General features: G+C 40.3%; 2 protein-coding genes across 4 annotated transcripts in view; one reads left to right on the top strand and one right to left on the bottom strand.

The window, feature by feature from the left end:
* Positions 1-307: 307 nt before the first annotated feature.
* On the bottom strand, positions 308-13214 carry LOC127848520 (prestalk protein-like). Of its 3 annotated transcripts, XM_052381031.1 has the most exons (4): positions 12672-13214; positions 5724-6007; positions 1710-2474; positions 308-1098 (listed from the first exon to the last, which is right to left on the bottom strand). In XM_052381031.1, the coding sequence occupies exons 3-4, from the start codon at positions 2314-2316 to the stop codon at positions 368-370; spliced, it is 1338 nt and encodes a 445-aa protein (XP_052236991.1). In that variant the 5' UTR covers positions 2317-2474; positions 5724-6007; positions 12672-13214; the 3' UTR covers positions 308-367. The 3 variants fall into 3 exon arrangements, with proteins under 3 accessions (XP_052236991.1, XP_052236989.1, XP_052236990.1); XM_052381029.1 differs by lacking the exons at positions 5724-6007; positions 12672-13214 and adding an exon at positions 4590-5161; XM_052381030.1 differs by lacking the exons at positions 5724-6007; positions 12672-13214 and having other exon boundaries at positions 1710-2868.
* A 2948-nt stretch (positions 13215-16162) lies between these two features.
* LOC127847923 (uncharacterized) overlaps positions 16163-17390 on the top strand; it is a 35410-nt gene continuing 34182 nt past the window's right edge. The window contains exon 1 of the mRNA XM_052380153.1: positions 16163-16302. The gene's annotated coding sequence lies outside the window, so the exon portion shown is untranslated. The remainder of the gene's footprint in view (positions 16303-17390) is intronic.

Raw genomic sequence — 17390 nt, 5'->3', positions numbered from 1 at the left:
AAATAGCAAAGATGTATTTATAAGGTATCGGTTCAGTTGTTGTAAGCACGTTTACATGTCATCATAAGACCGAAAATATAAACGTCATTAAATTTCAGAATACAGTCCGGTATATTAAGACGGCAAAAAAGGCTCCTGGTAATGTTGTGTATTTTTTTGTATTTTAACATCGCAGACTTATTACATGAATTACATTTCGAAGGCACAAACCTGTGTTTCTGCGGTTCATGCAAGTTCACGTACGTGGTTGTATACATGTAATTCATTTTTTGGTAATTATATAATATCACACATATTATAAAGAAAATTGTGTTTATCAAACTTTATTTAAATTGAATAACAAAAGTGTACAAACAATGTTGTCGATTTAGTCTTTGATCTTCTGTATGCAACATAATCGTCTCAATACTACACGGATTCTTTTTATGAGTTTCCACCCTGTGTCCGACGACTTCTTCTTTGTAAGGTCACTAGTGGCGTCGTCCTTATATGGCTGCAGGTTCTTGTAATCACCCAGTATCATGCAATCCTGAAGCCCATTGTCATCATAATTGCAGCCCTTGTCATTTGCACATACCCTGTCATAAGTTAGGCACTTGTCATATGTGCAGCCCTTATCACCTGTGCAGCCATTTTCATCAGTGAGGGTCTTTTCATGATTGCAGCCTTTGTCATCAGCGCAGTCCGTCTTATCTGCGCAGCCCTTGACGTCAATGCAGCCCGTGTCATCTGTGCAGCTCTTGTCATCTGTGCATCTCTTGTCATCTGCGCAGACTTTGTAGTCTGCGCAGCCTTTGTCATCTGCGCAGCATTTGTCATCTGCGCAGCCCTTGTCATCTGTGCATCCCTTGTCATCTGCGCAGCTTTTGTCATCTGCGCAGCCTTTCTCATCTGCGCAACCCGAGTCACCAGTGCATCCCTTGTTATCTGTGAGACTCTTGTCATCTGCGCAGCCTTTGTCATCTGCGCAACACGTGTCATCTGTGTATCCCTTGTCATATGCGCATCCTTTGTCATCTGCGCAGCCCGTGTCATCTGCGCAGCCTTTGTCATTTGCGCAGCCAGTGTCATCTGCCCAGCCTTTGTCATCTGCGCAGCCTTTGTCATCTGCGCAACCCGTGTCACCATTACATCCCTTGTTATCTGTGAGACTTTTGTCATCTGCGCAGCCTTTGTCATCTGCGCAACATATGTCATCTGTGTATCCCTTGTCATCTGCGCAGCCTTTGTTATCTGCGCATCCCGTGTCATCTGCGCAGCCTTTGTCATTTGCGCAGTCTTTGTCATCTGTGCAGTCTTTGTCATCTGCGCAACCTTTGTCATCTGCGCAGCCTTTGTCGCATTTGCATCCCTTGTCATCTGCGATGCCTTTGTCATCTGTGCAGCCTTTATCATCTGCGCAGCGTTTGTCATCTGTGCAGCCTTTGTCATCTGCGCAGTCTTTGTCATCTGTGCAGTCTTTGTCATCTGCGCAATCTTTGTCATCTGCGCAGCCTTGTCGCATTTGCATCCCTTGTCATCTGCGATGCCTTTGTCATCTGTGCAGCCTTTATCATCTGCGCAGCCCGTGTCATCTGTGCAGCCCTTGTCATCTGTGAGACTCTTGTCATCTGCACAGCCTGTGTTATCTGCACAGCCCGTGTCGTCTGTGCATCCCTTGTCATCTTCGCAGCCTTTGACATCTGCGCTGCCTTTGTCATTTGCGCAACCTTTGTCATCTGCGCAGCCTTTGTCATCTGCGCAGCCCGTGTATTCAGTGCAGCCCTTGTCATCTTCGCAGCCTTTTACATCTGCGCTGCCTTTGTCATCTGCGCAGTCTTTGTCGTCTGCGCAGCCTTTGTCATCAGCGCAGAGCGTGTCATATGTGCAGCCCTTGTCATATGTGCAGCCCTTTTTATTACCAGTGCAGCCCGTGTCATCATCAGTAAAGCCCCTATCATTATGATCAAAGCCCTTTTCATTATTGCACCCCTTGTCATCTGCGCAGCCCTTGTCACATGTGAAGCCCGTGTCATCTGTGCAGCGTGTGTCATCTAGGCGGCTTTTGGCATCATCATTGCAGCCCTTATCACATGCGGAGCCTTTGCCATCAATGCAGCCCTTTGTATCTGTGCTGCCCTCGACGTCAGCAGTGCAGCCCTTGTCATCGTCATTGCAGCCCATGTCTTCAGTGCATTCGTTGTCATAAGTGCAGGCCTTTTCATCAGGGCGGCCCTTGTCCTTGTCATCGATGCAGCCCTTGTCATCAGTGTATCCCTTGTTATCAATGTAGCCCGTGCAATCTATGAAGCCCTTATCATCATCATTGCAGCACATGTCATCAATGCAGCTCTAATCATATTGGCGGCTTTTGATATCATCATTGCAGTCCTTGTCATCTGCGGAGCCCTTGTCATCATCAGTGCAGCCCTTGTCGTCAATGCAGCCCTTGTCATCTGTGCAGCCCTTTCTGTTCTGTTCTTTTCTGATCTGTTCTGTAAAATCAAGAGAAAAGCGTTTGTTTGCATCAATAGGTGTGAAAATAGACTTTGAACTTGACGATTAGATGTCGATCATCATTTGATAACTAGACATTTTAACTCTCCATTGGTTGTTGTCAACTCAGTCACTACTTAAATGTACCTCTGGTTCTACTTCCATAAACACCGTGTATGGAAAATACGTTCAAAAGCACCCGGTCATACTACGGGGTACTTTTAGTATATTTTCCATACACTGGGTTCTTTGCAGAATATTTATGAGTATCCGGGGTAGTTAACTAGTAATACCTTTGTCGACAATGAGCAATCGAGCCATGATAACTCGAGATAGGACCGGGTTTGAAATAGCGATAATAAGGAATACCGGAGTTGAGCCATGATAACTCGAGATAGGACCGGGTTTGAAATAGCGATGATAATGAATACCGGAGTTCGACTTATTTTTATGGCCCCTTTCGAAGAAAAGGGGGCATATAGTGATCGGACTGTCCGTCTGTGTGTCCGTCCGTATGTCTGTCCGTCTGTCCGTCTTTCCGTCACACTTTGCGTTTAGGTTTCGAAAAATGCTCATAACATTTATGTCCCTTGAGATATAACCTTCATATTTGGTATGCATGTGTATATTGACAAGGCTTTTCCATACGCACACAATTGTTTACCCCTGTGACCTTGACCTTGAACTTAGGGTCCGCGTTTAGGTTTCGAAATCTGCGTTTAGGTTTCGGAAAATGCTCATAACTTCTATGTCCCTTGAGATATAACCTTCATATTTGGTATGCATGTGTCTATGGACAAGGCCTTTCCATAGGCACACATTTTTTACCCCTGTGACCTTGACCTTGAAGTAAGGGTCAGCGTTTAGGTTTCGAAATCTGCTTTTAGGTTTCGAAAAATGCTCATAACTTCTATGTCCCTTGAGATAAAGCCTTCATATTTGGTATGCATGTGTATATGGACAAGGCCTTTCCATACGCACACAAATTTTGACCCCTGTGACCTTGACCTTGAACTTAGGGTCCGCGTTTAGGTTGCAAAATCTGTGTTTAGGTTTCGAAAAATGCTCATAACTTCTATCAAAGCGTAGGGGGCAAATGTCATCCTATGGTGACAGCTCTTGTTTCTAATTAACTAACGAAAGAACAAATTGAAAACGCACTACTTCGAAAAAAATAGAAATTCGGATGAAATGTCTTCGAAATAACGACGATAAACTAAGGTTATAAGTTTTTAACAAACTGGGAGTAAGCCGTTACTTCCAACTTGAACAGTATCTGGTAAGGAAGACACGAACAAAGTTGCATCGGAGGACTACAATTTAAAATTGAGAACTAAAGATGATCTTCGGCGCATCATCGAGACAAGAAATAAGGATTATTTTTTTAACAAGATTAATATCTTTTACTAAAAAATATTATGATAATAAATAAACATCGATAAAGACGATAAATTTGCATTTTATTAAGTGTAAACGCGAAATTATTTAACATTGAATTAAAGATCTACGATAAAAAGTACGACTTAAAAGACAAAGTTTACTGTTAACATCGCGAAAAATAAGTCTTTCTCGATACTTATGAACCTATTTTCTGTGTGCATGCCAAATTTCAGACCGATCTTTCACGTAGAAATGCTTTAAAATGTATTTTATTATAACGCCTGGTAAGCCATCTGGCTTTCGCGGTAGGAGCTTTGATTCATAAAGGGCATTTAGGAGTAAAAAAGATAACCCTTAACAATATAAATCGGTCATAATACTGGAATATTGTTACAAGCTATGTAGAAAAAGAAGTAAACAACAATCAAAACATGTTTATGAGTTATTTCAGCACAAATTGTTGGGATCTGAGATGCTCCAGACGAGATTTTGTACGTTATTTTTTCTTATTTTCCTCTAAAAACGCTTTTTTTCTTAAAAACTCGCCATGCTATTAAATTCATGAAACAAACGCAGTTATTCCACGAAACTTGCCCAAACGCGTAAAATCCAGCCCCAAACATGGTGAATTTCTGTAAATACAGCTCCTTTGTGACTGGGCCTGGTTTGCCTATAATTATTCTGCGACGCGGCCTGGCTATAGTGCTTATGCAATAAAACACTAAAGAACTTACCTTAGCAAGTTGCTTTGGGTAGATTCCATCGTCAACAGTGTGTATGGTGGACGAACCAGTTATCGAACACCTAAGAAATTACGTTAAATTTCCTTAAAATTGAAACACTTAAAATGACAAAAACATTTTGTTTTAACAAATGACTAACAGATCAATCATTGAATGATTAATCTGCAAAGTTTTCCAGCAATCTTCCGTCAAGAATTTATAACAATGATTCCCTGGTTATTGTCACCTCTAGCAGACAAAACAAAATGGCGGCCGATGTAAACACGACCTATTACCCGACACTTCATAAATACTACTCCAGTATATACAAAGTCACATGACTATCACGTGACCCGGACTCGGCGAAAAAATCTGCGTCTGCTGCAATCAAAATTGCAAACGGAAATATGCTTTTTGGTGTGTAAATGCACGTTTTGATAAATGCATTCAAAAAGTAATAGCAAAAAACACATAAAACGGTGTTAATAACAATAAATGCATCCCTTTAACCTGTTTTTGGCGCATTTGTTTCAAGCTAAGTAGGCAAGTAGGTCATGGACTTCATTGCGACCATTTGTTTATCAATGTGACGTCATGCGCACTTTTGCGCATGTGCATACAGAACCAAAACAAAGCGTCCGATAATAGGTGCTGTTCGATAACAGGTACTTACACGAGATACAAGCGCAGAATAACTCCACAAGATATTATGGAACGTCGTGTCAAGAAGGTTGTTTACTGCACACACTTTCGTCATTCTTACGTCATAAGCGCGTTCATCGGTAAAGAGGGCAATTGGGCAAAACGGTTGGGATGGTCCATTGACAGTCCGGTCAATTCACCATATTCCTCCCCATTTTATAGCCCTCCTCTTCACCCGACCAGGACAGTCTGCCACACACCCATACCACGTCCCAAGACCACACAATATGATCTCATACTTACAGATCGGAAAAATTCTGGCCTCGTTTTTTCCATTGCATGACTCATTCCTTTTTTTACCTTTGCATGTTATTTCAACTAACACGAGCACTCCTTTGGGTAATTGGGTGGATCGCAGAAAACTGCAATTCCCCCATTTACCCGCACCGGTACCTCAGGCATTGGCCCCACGGTATGCCCCACCAACGCCTCAATAGAACCAACCTTGGTCGCCTTACAACTGCGGTCAAAGTGAAAGTGGCTGTCGAATGCAGTGAGTTCCGCATTCCTAGCCGAAATCCACTCACGAACCACAGGTGCAGTTTCCATCTCATCGCCCCATTCACACTCGTTCACCAGAGACCCGGGCTCTGGAATTTACTCTGCCACTTGAGCAGACGCCATCACTTGGGCCCCTTTCGCTACACAACTGACTGGCTCGGGTCTCTGAATCAAATCCATCTCTGGACTCGACACAGTCGCCTGAGTCTCCACAACCGCACTCCTATCTGATATAAATACACCCAAAGAAAAAAAGTTCGAAATTCACCAGTTATTACTTGATAAATAGTGAATTGTTTTCACTACAATACACAAACAAATTCAATGAAACAATCAAATTCAATTCGAAGAACACTCAAATGATATATTTAAGTATCATCATCACTTATAGCGGAATTATTAATGATGAAAATGTGAAACTATCAGAATTAAATTGAGTAGCAGAAATACTATACTGAAACGTTATGCTGATTATCTAAAAATGTTGCGATTTGCCTGACGGTAGACAATAGACAAAACAATCACAATTCAAATGTACAGTCAGCTAAATATAGATGGCTTATATGGAGCCAAAACAAGTCACACATGCGACAGAGCAATGTAAATAAACACTGCTCTAAATATAAACGTGTGATGATTTAAATAGAATTCGCAGTTCAACACATTCAACATAAACAACCTAAAAATAGACTTCACAGATGAGCTGTTAAACGGTTCAGCGAACCGCAATATGACGTAAATAGTCAAACCTAAAATTTGGGCAATAAGCTGACAAAAACCGACGAAATCGGTTTAGTTTAATGAAAAGTACTTTAAGTATATTAAAGAAATATTATATTCACTAAAAGTGAACAAAACAACGATAGGAAACTTAAATTTAAATGAAACTTTATTTATTTTCAAGACGGCTGCGCCAATATATATTTGGTTATTTTGGTGTTTCGTTGTACTTGATATGGGTAGAGTGACTTCCCTTGTATATAATTCATTTATTGAAGTTGTTCAATAAACGTTTTGCCGCAGATTATCTTGTCTGTCAATCCTAAGGCTCTTACTAACTACTGGCGTGGTGGCAGCGGCTAAATACGAACCTACGCTTCATTCTGAACAGTAAGGCTATTTCTGAGCCAAAACATTCCAGATTGACGCTGATTTCTCCTTTATCAGTGGACTTGTAATCTTAAATATGGCAACACGTGCACCTAAACAGTGGTGCTTGACAAAAAGCGAAACCATAACTTCCTTTGAGTCTTGGAGGCAAAATCTTGAATATACCTTGTCGCTTGATGCTAATTTTGCTCCATTCCTCGTTGACGGTTTCACCTGGCTGAAGAAAACTCCAACTCAGGCTCTACGTGGTTTGGCAAATGATGGCGAAAACATCCCACAGGCTTCAAGACGATCTGCCCAGCAAAAGGTTACTCATCTTGAACTAATGCTTGGTCAGATTGCAAACTATTGCCCAGTGATAAGTAGAAATTCAATTGTGAAAAACTCTACTTCGATTCAATTTATTTGGCAGACAATACGCTCACACTTTGGGTTCCAACAGTCAGGTGCTCATTTTCTAGATTTGAATGACATTAAACTTGAGCCTGAAGAGAGACCTGAAGATCTCTTTCAGCGTATTACAAGTTTTGTTGAGGATAATTTGTTAAAGCGAGACGGTAACATCACTCATCACGGAGTAAATATAGACTCGGACGAGGAAATGTCCCCGTCACTTGAAAACATTATCGTTTTAATGTGGTTGCGTGCAATCAACCCTGGCCTTCCTGCTTTGATTAGACAGCGATATGGAACAGAGCTTCGATCTAAGACTATTGCTTCTATCAAGCCAGAGATATCTGTTGCCATGGATAGTCTTTTAGATGAGTTGGTTTCAATGCAAGACTCTAAGGTGCTGAGGACAGCCATGCAGAAATCAAAGGACTTTGTCAAAACAAAGCGCAATGGACCTGTTTGTCCTTTGTGTAAACAGGCCGGCCGCCCTCGATTTCAACACTTCTTAAGTGCATGTAAATTCTTACCTGAGGCTGACAAACTCTACATGGGCAAAATAAGACAGACCATTGAAGAGAACACAAGCGAGGAGGCTGTAGATCCTGACGATAGCTATAACAGTGAAGAGGATCAAAGTAAAAGCATGTTACGGGTTACTCCAGCAACCCGTCGTGTCAGTGCCAAAAGATCCCCAACCTTTAAAGTGTTCTATGGGCATAACACCCCCACAATAACTCTTGATTCTGGTGCTGAACTTAACATTATGAAGCTCTCAGTTGCGAAAAAGTTGGGTATCCATGTAATGAGTGCCTCTCAGACAGCTATTCAGGCTGATGGCATGACCCCTCTTCCTACCGTAGGTGAGGTACATATCAAGTTCACCAGGGGCTGCAGGCAGCTGTCTTTTGATGCATTAGTTGTAGACAAGTTTGATGTCGATGTACTAGGTGGTATCCCCTTCATGGAAGCGAACGATATATCTCTCCGACCATCGAAGCATGAAATCAGGATAGCATCTGATCCACCAATATTATATGGCCCTTCTGCTTCATCTAGTGACAGTAAACATGCAGATGGTTTAACAAAACGTCCGTATGTTTTACGAGTATCTTCTTCCAATACCATTGTGTGGCCAGGGGATTACATTGAGGTACAGTTACCCTCGACAGAAACACCAGACACAATTCTTGCTTTAGAGCCCAGATCTGACTGTGTCAACACAAACGGTTCCTGGCCCACCCCACAGATAATAGATGCCATTGATGGAAAGATTAGAATCCTAAATGATTCTGGGATTCCACAAAAGCTAGGCAAGCACGATCATTTTTGCCAGGTGCTTCCAACTATCCCAATGGTATTAAATAACGTTGTGTCTGAACCTACCTTGTGTGAACCAGTATGCATTGAGAAATCCTCATCAAAAAGCATTGATATGGACCCTGACAACATTTTACCCAATGACATAAAAGTTCAATTTCATTCCCTTCATACCCTGTATGAGAGTGTTTTCAATGGAGACATTTCTGGATATAATGGAGCATGCGGACTTTTCGAAGCAAAAGTTAACATGGGCCCCACACTACCGCCGCAACGTAAAGGAAGAGTACCTCAATATGCAAGAGACAAGCCTGTTGAGTTACAGGCTAAGTTTGATGACCTGGAAGAAAAAGGTGTTTTTGCTCGTCCAGAAGATGTTGACGTTAGTGTCGAATACTTGAACCCCTCATTTTTAGTGAAGAAGGCGCAGGGCGGTTACAGACTAGTTACCGCTTTCAGTGAGGTAGCAAGGTACAGCAAACCACAGCCATCTTTAATGCCAGATGTAGACACCATTTTGCGCACTATTGCACCGTGGAAATATTTAATTGTAACCGACCTGACCAGTGCTTTTTACCAGATACCCTTGAGCAAGGACTCTATGAAATATTGTGGTGTAGTTACACCATTCAAGGGTGTACGAGTGTATACAAGGACCGCGATGGGAATGCCAGGCTCTGAAACAGCACTTGAGGAGGTCATGTGCCGCGTACTAGGTGAATGTCTAGAAGACGGCATTGTAGCTAAGCTCGCTGATGACCTTTATTGTGGTGCAGACACTCTGTCATCTCTCTTTGAAAATTGGAAGCGTGTTTTGACAGCACTAGACAAAGCAAACCTGAAATTATCGCCAACAAAGACAATCATATGTCCTACGACAACTACTATCTTGGGTTGGACATGGTCGAATGGCACACTTTCAGCAAGCAAACACAAATTATCAGCCTTGTGTACTTGTACTACTCCTGAAACTGTCAAGGGTTTGCGAAGTTTTATTGGTGCTTATAAGATCTTGGGTAGAGTGATCCCCAATACATCACGATACCTCTCTCAGCTTGAAGACGCTATCGCTGGTCGCCCTGGACAGGACACAATTTCGTGGAGTGATGAGTTACATAACCAATTTACGGCTGCACAGAAAGCTCTTCTCAACCACAAGTCAATAGTATTACCGAGGCCGGACGATTAAATTTGGATTGTTACGGATGGCTCTGTAGTTCAGAGAGGCATAGGTGCCACTATGTATGTTACCCGAAACAATAGCCTACATTTAGCCGGTTTCTTCAGTGCCAAACTACGGAAGCATCAAGTGACGTGGCTACCTTGCGAGATAGAGGCTTTATCTATCAATGCTGCAGTAAAGCATTTCAGTCCCTACATTATTCAATCCAAGTGCCAAACATGTGTTTTAACAGACAGTTTGCCTTGTGTTCGTTCTATTGAGAGGTTGTGCAGAGGTGAGTTTTCGTCCAGTCCAAGAGTCACATCTTTCTTGTCTACTGTCAGTCGTTATGGTGTGAACCTACGACATCTGGCGGGATCTGTGAATTTGCCCTCAGACTTCGCTAGTCGCAATGCCCCAGAGTGCACTAGTCAGAACTGTCAAATTTGCAAATTTATAATAGAGACTGAGGACTCTGTTGTGCGCGCTTCGTATGGTGCAAATACTGCGGCCTCGGGTCTTCAACTGCCTTATGCATCCAGATCAGCTTGGAAAGACATTCAGCAAAGCTGCCCAGACTTACGCCGCGTTCATGCTCACCTCAGGCAGGGTACTAGACCATCCAAGAAGCTAACTAATGTTCGGGATGTCAAAAGATATTTGAACGATGTTTCCATTTCAAGAGACAATATTTTGGTGGTGACGCGAACTGATCCTCTCGTGTCTCCTGTTGACCTCATTGTAGTTCCGCGCTCTATTGCTGACGGACTTGTGACTGCGCTTCACATTAAGCTTGATCACCCATCTAAACATCAACTTGTGTTAGCCGTGAAAAGACAATTTCATCTTTTAGACTTAGTTCAAGTTGTTGATCGTGTACACAATGCATGTAATGTGTGTGCTTCCTTAAAGTCTGTGCCTAAGACTATAATTGAACAATCATCCGAAGAAGCTCCTGAAATTGTCGGTGCTTCTTTTGCTGTGGACGTTCTACGCCGCAGCAAGCAGATGATTTTAGTTTTGCGGGAAACCGTCAGCTCTTTGACCAAATCTTGTATCATTGACAATGAAAGAGCTGAGACATTACGTAGTGCATTACTCAGTCTTATGGTTGAGTTACATCCTCTTGACGGACCAATGGCAGTAGTTAGATGTGATCCAGCACCAGGTTTTATTGCATTACAACAAGACGACGTTTTACGCAGATACCGTGTAGTTTTGGATGTGGGTAGAGTCAAGAACCCAAACAAGAACCCTGTTGCAGAAAAAAATATTCTCGAGCTTGAATCTGAAATAGTTCGACAAGAACCTGGCGGTCATCCACTTACACCACTACAGTTAGCAACTGCTACTGCGCGATTAAACTCCAGAATTCGACATGCAGGCCTTTCTTCTAGAGAAATATGGACACAGAGAAGTCAATTCACAAATGAGCAGATTCCCTTATCTGATAGGGAGCTTATTTTGAAACAACATGATAACCGACTCGACAATCATCAGTTTAGTGCTAAGTCTAAATGCAAAAGTGATACTTCAAATGCAGTACCCAATATCAGTGTTGGTGATTTAGTGTATTTATATTCCGATAGGAAGAAGCATCAATGTCGTGATCGTTATTTGGTTGTGTCTGTTGATAGTGCTAATCAGTGGTGCTTTATTAAGAAATTCATAGGCAATCAATTACGCGCATTGTCTTATAAAGTCAAGATAAGTGAGTGTTACCATGTTCCTTGTCAATCAAGTGTTGAGTCGCGAGTGCCTTTGTGTCACAATTCAGTGGATAGTGATTCCGAGGATTTACCGGTAACCCATCCGTATCCTCCATCAACGCAAGCCTTCGTTCCTCCTATACTCACCCAGCCCAGTGTGGAGATGGAGTCTCAAATTCCTACTCAGCAAGATTTGACTTCTTATGACAATCCCCAGGAAGCAGAGGCGCTAGTTCCCGTCCTTGACTTGCCTGAAGGACCATGCAGTCAGCACGTTTCTAGGCCCCAACGTGCACGGAAACAGCCTAAGCATTTAAGTGATTATGTTTTACGTTGAACTTTGTACTCGTGCTTGTTACATTTTGTCTAACATTTACACATCACCTTTTTCTACTATGTACAAATAAATATGTTACTCACTACAGTAATATGTAAGTTTTTCAGTTTTAGTCATTTTCTAGTTAAAATCACTTAAGTTGTGCTAATATAAGCCTGTTTATCATTGTTACTGTTCCTCTATTTTTATTACAAACTTAGTTAATTTTGTTTTTACTAGTTTGATGTTCATAGTACATGTCCAGAAGAGTTAATCACTTATTAGCCTGAGATTTTTTTAGATAACTTACATGTATATGTATGGACAGTTATTTTCTTAAAATATTCATTATCACTGGCACTTGAACTATGCCTGGATACTTTTATTGAAGTGTTGTTATGTCCACATAACTATTAACATTTTCATTGCCAAATTGCTTCTCTTACACATATAAACCGTTTTATTTCATGTGTATGTTTTTTGTGGAAAATTAAGATTTGTGTAATGTTACTTAATGGCTGGCACCTTTTATTCTCCTGAGTGAGTAATTGATATGAACAAATATGCATATAATATATTATATCAGTCTTTGAGGGGGAGAAAAGAGGTAGCGCCAATATATATTTGGTTATTTTGGTGTTTCGTTGTACTTGATATGGGTAGAGTGACTTCCCTTGTATATAATTCATTTATTGAAGTTGTTCAATAAACATTTTGCCGAAGATTATCTTGTCTGTCAATCCTAAGGCTCTTACTAACTACTGGCGCTGACTTTTAATGCTGACGGTTAAAAATAGCAGATTGTTTATAAGTGAAAATACTGCAAGTTTGGTGCTCGCAGCGCCATTTATATAGCTTATGCAATAAAACACTAAAGAACTTACCTTAACAAGTTGCTTTGGGTAGATTCCATCGTCAACAGTGTGAACAAGCGCAAAATAACTCTCCACAAGATATAATGGAACGTCTTGTCAAGAACGTTGTTTACTGTACACACTTTCGTCATTCTTACGTCATAAGCGCGTTCGTCGGTAAAGAGGGCAATTGGGCGAAACGGTTGGGATGGTCCATTGACAGTCCGGTCAATTTCACCATATGGCGCATAGAAATCCTTCTTTTGTAGCCTCTTCGAGTACGTAGTTCTGCACTCGCCGTCGTATTATTAGGTACATCTCACTTCATGAAACTCCTGCTTCGTGAAGTTTGACTGCAAGTTACGTAATCATGGGCATACTCACGTCGTTCATGAAAGCTGGATAGCCCTCTATTGATACGAAATACCTTCCAACTGGGGTAAGCTGAAACAGATTGCGCGCCTCTTGGTTCAATGCTATGTCGTAAATTTGCGTTTATATAAATATATCCCGATGTGTTGTTGCGTCTGTTCTCTTTTATTGCTAAATGCGTTTCTAACGGCAGTACAGTCAATGACGTCGTGACGTTGCAATGACGTATTGACGTTGCAAAATCGTCAAATCGTACATAAGCTAACATAGTTACCGTGGTCCGTTTGGAGTTTTCCGTATATATTCCAAGCCAATTGATTGGCCATTCATATTATTAAACGTTATTGCGGATTCACTGGTAGATGGTTGATAATAATCATCTCAGTGAATATATCAGAACCATGTTCAAGGTGAATAAAATGATTACACGGTAATGTATATGTCCGTATATTATGTTATAACATTGTGTCGAGTTATTCCCGTCAGCAGTTAAGTCGTATCGAAAATGCTTTCTTTTAGCAGGATATTGTCGAAAAAGGTACGATTATTTTCACTACGTGTATGCGCCTTTTTTGTTTTAAAATTCGTCGAAATGCATTTTTAACGCGTAATTGTAAGTAGGCAAAAATTGTGCAAAGACACACATCAATATGTTTTTTATTTATTTGTAATGAATGCGTAGAATATATTTCAATTAGGTGTTGATCACACATCGTCATCTTTTAATTTCGTTTGTTGTCTTTGATCCGGTCCTCTGCGTGATGGCTATATAATCTGCAACACCCCTAAATAAATAATAAGTCTCAATGCCTGGCTAAGCCTTTATTTGTCAGTCAGCATTCCGCTGAAACATGACTGGCATGTATGTGCCCCGGACCGGGATCGAACCCGGGACCTCTGGATCGCAACGCAAGCGCCTTATCCATTGAGCTACGGAACTCAAAACACAACATACACGATGGGTAATAAAATTGCTAACAATTAGCGCTACTCGTTACTATTCTAACTTAACGAAGTCAACGCAGCCGATACAGCTTTACTGCATTCGCATGTGGCGTGGCAGTTAAGTACGATGCATAGTGTGCACCCCCTTGTGACAATAAATCGCTGTAGGCGCTAAAGGCCTGGGGCTATATTTAGTGTGACGTAAAATGCATTTAGGATGTATCGTCCGAATTTCTCCCTATGTCCGAATTTATACGGATTGACCCTTGCGGTTGAGTGCAAAAGCTCAGAGACTGTAAGAAAAGACAATATTTGTGTATATACTACAGTGTACATATAGACGGTGGAAGACTACACGATACTGGCGGTGGGAACGATAACCGTTTGTTCAGATCTGGTAGAGGTTCGTCTGCAACATGGCCGCAAAAAATGTTATCGTTGGCATCAAATAAATCACTTTCAATAGCCTAAAATAGCTTTCTATTACAATATTAACAGATCAGGAAAACACTCATACTTCCTTTGAAATGTATATAAAAAAGAAAATCCACTTACCCTGATAAAGAACGGTGTACAGATTGTGTACTTTGTCTCACGTATAACTTTTCGCGCTCGATTTGCGCGCTCGATCTGCGCAGTGAACTGCGATATCCGGTTACTTCGTCTATTTCCGAGAATGATCGTATTATTTTTTTATTTATTTTTTTCATTTTCTTTTTTCTAGAATGTCTGTTAACGCAAAATTAAATACAAATATTTTAAAATATATTTATAAATACTAAATATAATGTCTTCCAAAATGTCTCAGAAAAAATCTTCTTACTGTCTCCGTAAACACTCGTATCTTTTCGGCCTAGACCGTCAAGTGAGGAACTAATTGTCGCATGAATATGTAACCAATAAAAACAATATCGTAGCCAATGCTAAGCAATTAAGTGGTAAATCGGAGTTTTGGGAATTTGGTTCTTGGCAGCCAGCCCATTCGGATAGGCTCAAAATTTTGTATCATTACTATGGCCTTCGGGCTACGCTCCAGGCCAAAAACGAATTTATCTTGATTATGAAACATACAATTGTGTATGCGTAGATTACGTTGGATTTTAATGGCTCATGCCAACGGTATTCAGTCATAAAATTGGATATTATAACAAGTTAAAATCTTAAATTCGTCAATCGGTCCACTGACGAAATAGACGAAAATTAAAAGCTGACGAATAATAATGGTTTCATAGAATACGTATCAAATATCACTGCATGCCAGAAACGGTATAGGCTATAAAACATATTTTCGAAGAACACGTGCGTCTAAATAACACGCGCATACGCGCACACACACACTGCTCAATGCATACGCTTTAAAATAAAAATACAAATAAAATAACACTTTGAGCGGACTTACACTAAACAGGCCGGGAAAGTCTCTTAAAAAAGAACAACACGTTAACAAAACTTCCTTTTGGTGAGTTCATTTTCGCTCAATCTATAAACCAACATTAGATCACACCATTAAATACGATGGCTAACTAGCTAGAGACGGTCCTGAAAACTAATACATTATTTTATTTTTAAACTGGTGGTACCGACTCCCTTGATCGCTGGAGACTGCTGAATTACGGTTAGCTTCCGCCAACTTTTATCAACCAAGATTTAAAACCCACTCTGATAGGATGTGCCAAGCTAGGTACGCCCCTGGCATACTACTTGAATACCAGTCTCCACGCAGAGTTGTCGTTCCTTGCTCTCACATAAAATCTCTGCCATCACAGGGACCTATACAAACTTTTGTATAGGTCCCTGGCCATCACAAGAAAATCTTACCAGATTTGGAAGGATTTATTTTTTGATTAAGTATTATATTATGAAAAGAAGTATCGTTTTCTTTTATATTTTTGAAAAAAAGTGTACAAATTTAGATTCACAATAAAAAAAAACAAATAGCCTAAATTAAAAAAAAGTCAAAATAACAACGGTAAACTTAGAGTACCACGTGGCTAGGCTATCGTCACGTGGTTGGTTATGAGGTCATGATATTGATCAGGCTAAACTGGCACTCTGGATCAGCAGACGATTTATTGTTTAAATCTTACGGATGAGTCCGGAGATAGCCGAATGAGCACGATTGGCTATGCTGTTCCAGACAAATCTCTGCGCGGAGGCTGCTTGAATACCATCAACTGAGCGTGCAGATATTGGTATTCGAAAAACAGCGAAGGTACAACAGTGTAGCGATTACTACGTGTCTGTCTGTGATATTTGGTGTCAACGGTTTTTTTATTGACATGCCGAAATTGTTTGGATTTACTTTATTGGCAGTGTAATTTGTGTTTGTTGAGAGTTTTTAGTGGTAAATAACTAATTGTTGGAAGAAAATCCGCATCGAATTAAAGCATATAGAAATCCGTTGAACAATTAATTATTCATGAAGTATTTGCATATAAAGAATGTTAAATTATTGTTGGTGATTTGGTTTTGTTTAACAGTGTTTTACTAATAGTTTAAACTCTAGTAAAATAGTTTATTTCAGTCTCACTAATATGAAATATTAATTTGCTTTCGGACTGAAAAAGTTAGTCAACTGGAGTCCGTTCGACTTCTGCACGTACGCAAAAATGGATTAAAACTTCGTTTAAATCTTCTGAAATAAGTGACGCGCTTGAACAGATAATTAACATAAATATTTTTTATGTAAGATTTCTCTGCTTTTTTATGGATTTATAAAAAAAAACTGTTTGATCATTTTACAGATTCATTATTTTGCATAATACCGCACATTCCATTTTTCTATGTAACCATATTCAGCATCTAACTGATTATATTCGGATTACCGTACTCTGTGAATTATAAATGCGTAAATTCATTCGTAACAAATAATATCTTAAACAATCTGCACTTTAAAACCGCACAACGTTAATTATGGAAATGTGAAATTGGTGTAATTGTCTTACTATGGCTTTTTTAACACAAAATTCCGCCTTAGGATCAGCATTTATATATCACCATTGTTCCATCAATAACGATTAACAAGGCATCGGCATTGGATTTCAAAAATAAAACATAACTTAATCAAAATATGGAACATTTTAACATCTAATATTTCAACGTTTGTTGCTGTTCTTCTTGTTAGCTGTTTACAATTTAATTTTAATATGTACATTTCGTTATCGTATTTTAAAATTAAGATCACTTTCGCTGGAAATATCAAAGTGTAAAAAAAAATCGGCCCCATTCTAACCAGCCACAGAGCGTTCATTTGCTATTTATTGAGCCTCGTTATAGGAACACTTAATGCATGAGCGTTAAGTGTCGTCCCAGATTAGCCTGTGTAGTCCTCACAGGCTAATCAGGGACAACACTTTCCGCTTTTGTGGAATTTTTAGTTTAATGGAAGTCTTTTCTTAACGAAAACCCAGTCCAGGCGGAAAGTGTCGTCCC

This window comes from Dreissena polymorpha, chromosome 10, assembly GCF_020536995.1.
Source record: "Dreissena polymorpha isolate Duluth1 chromosome 10, UMN_Dpol_1.0, whole genome shotgun sequence".
NCBI lineage: Eukaryota > Metazoa > Mollusca > Bivalvia > Myida > Dreissenidae > Dreissena > Dreissena polymorpha.
This window is presented reverse-complemented; position numbering and strand designations above follow the sequence as displayed.

Bases quoted from the DNA above. Each gene is read 5' to 3' on its own strand.
- LOC127848520 (XM_052381031.1), bottom strand. From the start codon at position 2,316: ATGTGCTGCAATGATGATGATAAGGGCTTCATAGATTGCACGGGCTAC. The intron at 1,099-1,709 runs GTTGCGCAAATG...CAGATGACAAAG, and splicing joins AGGCTGCGCAGATGACAAAG to GCTGCGCAGATGACAAAGGC.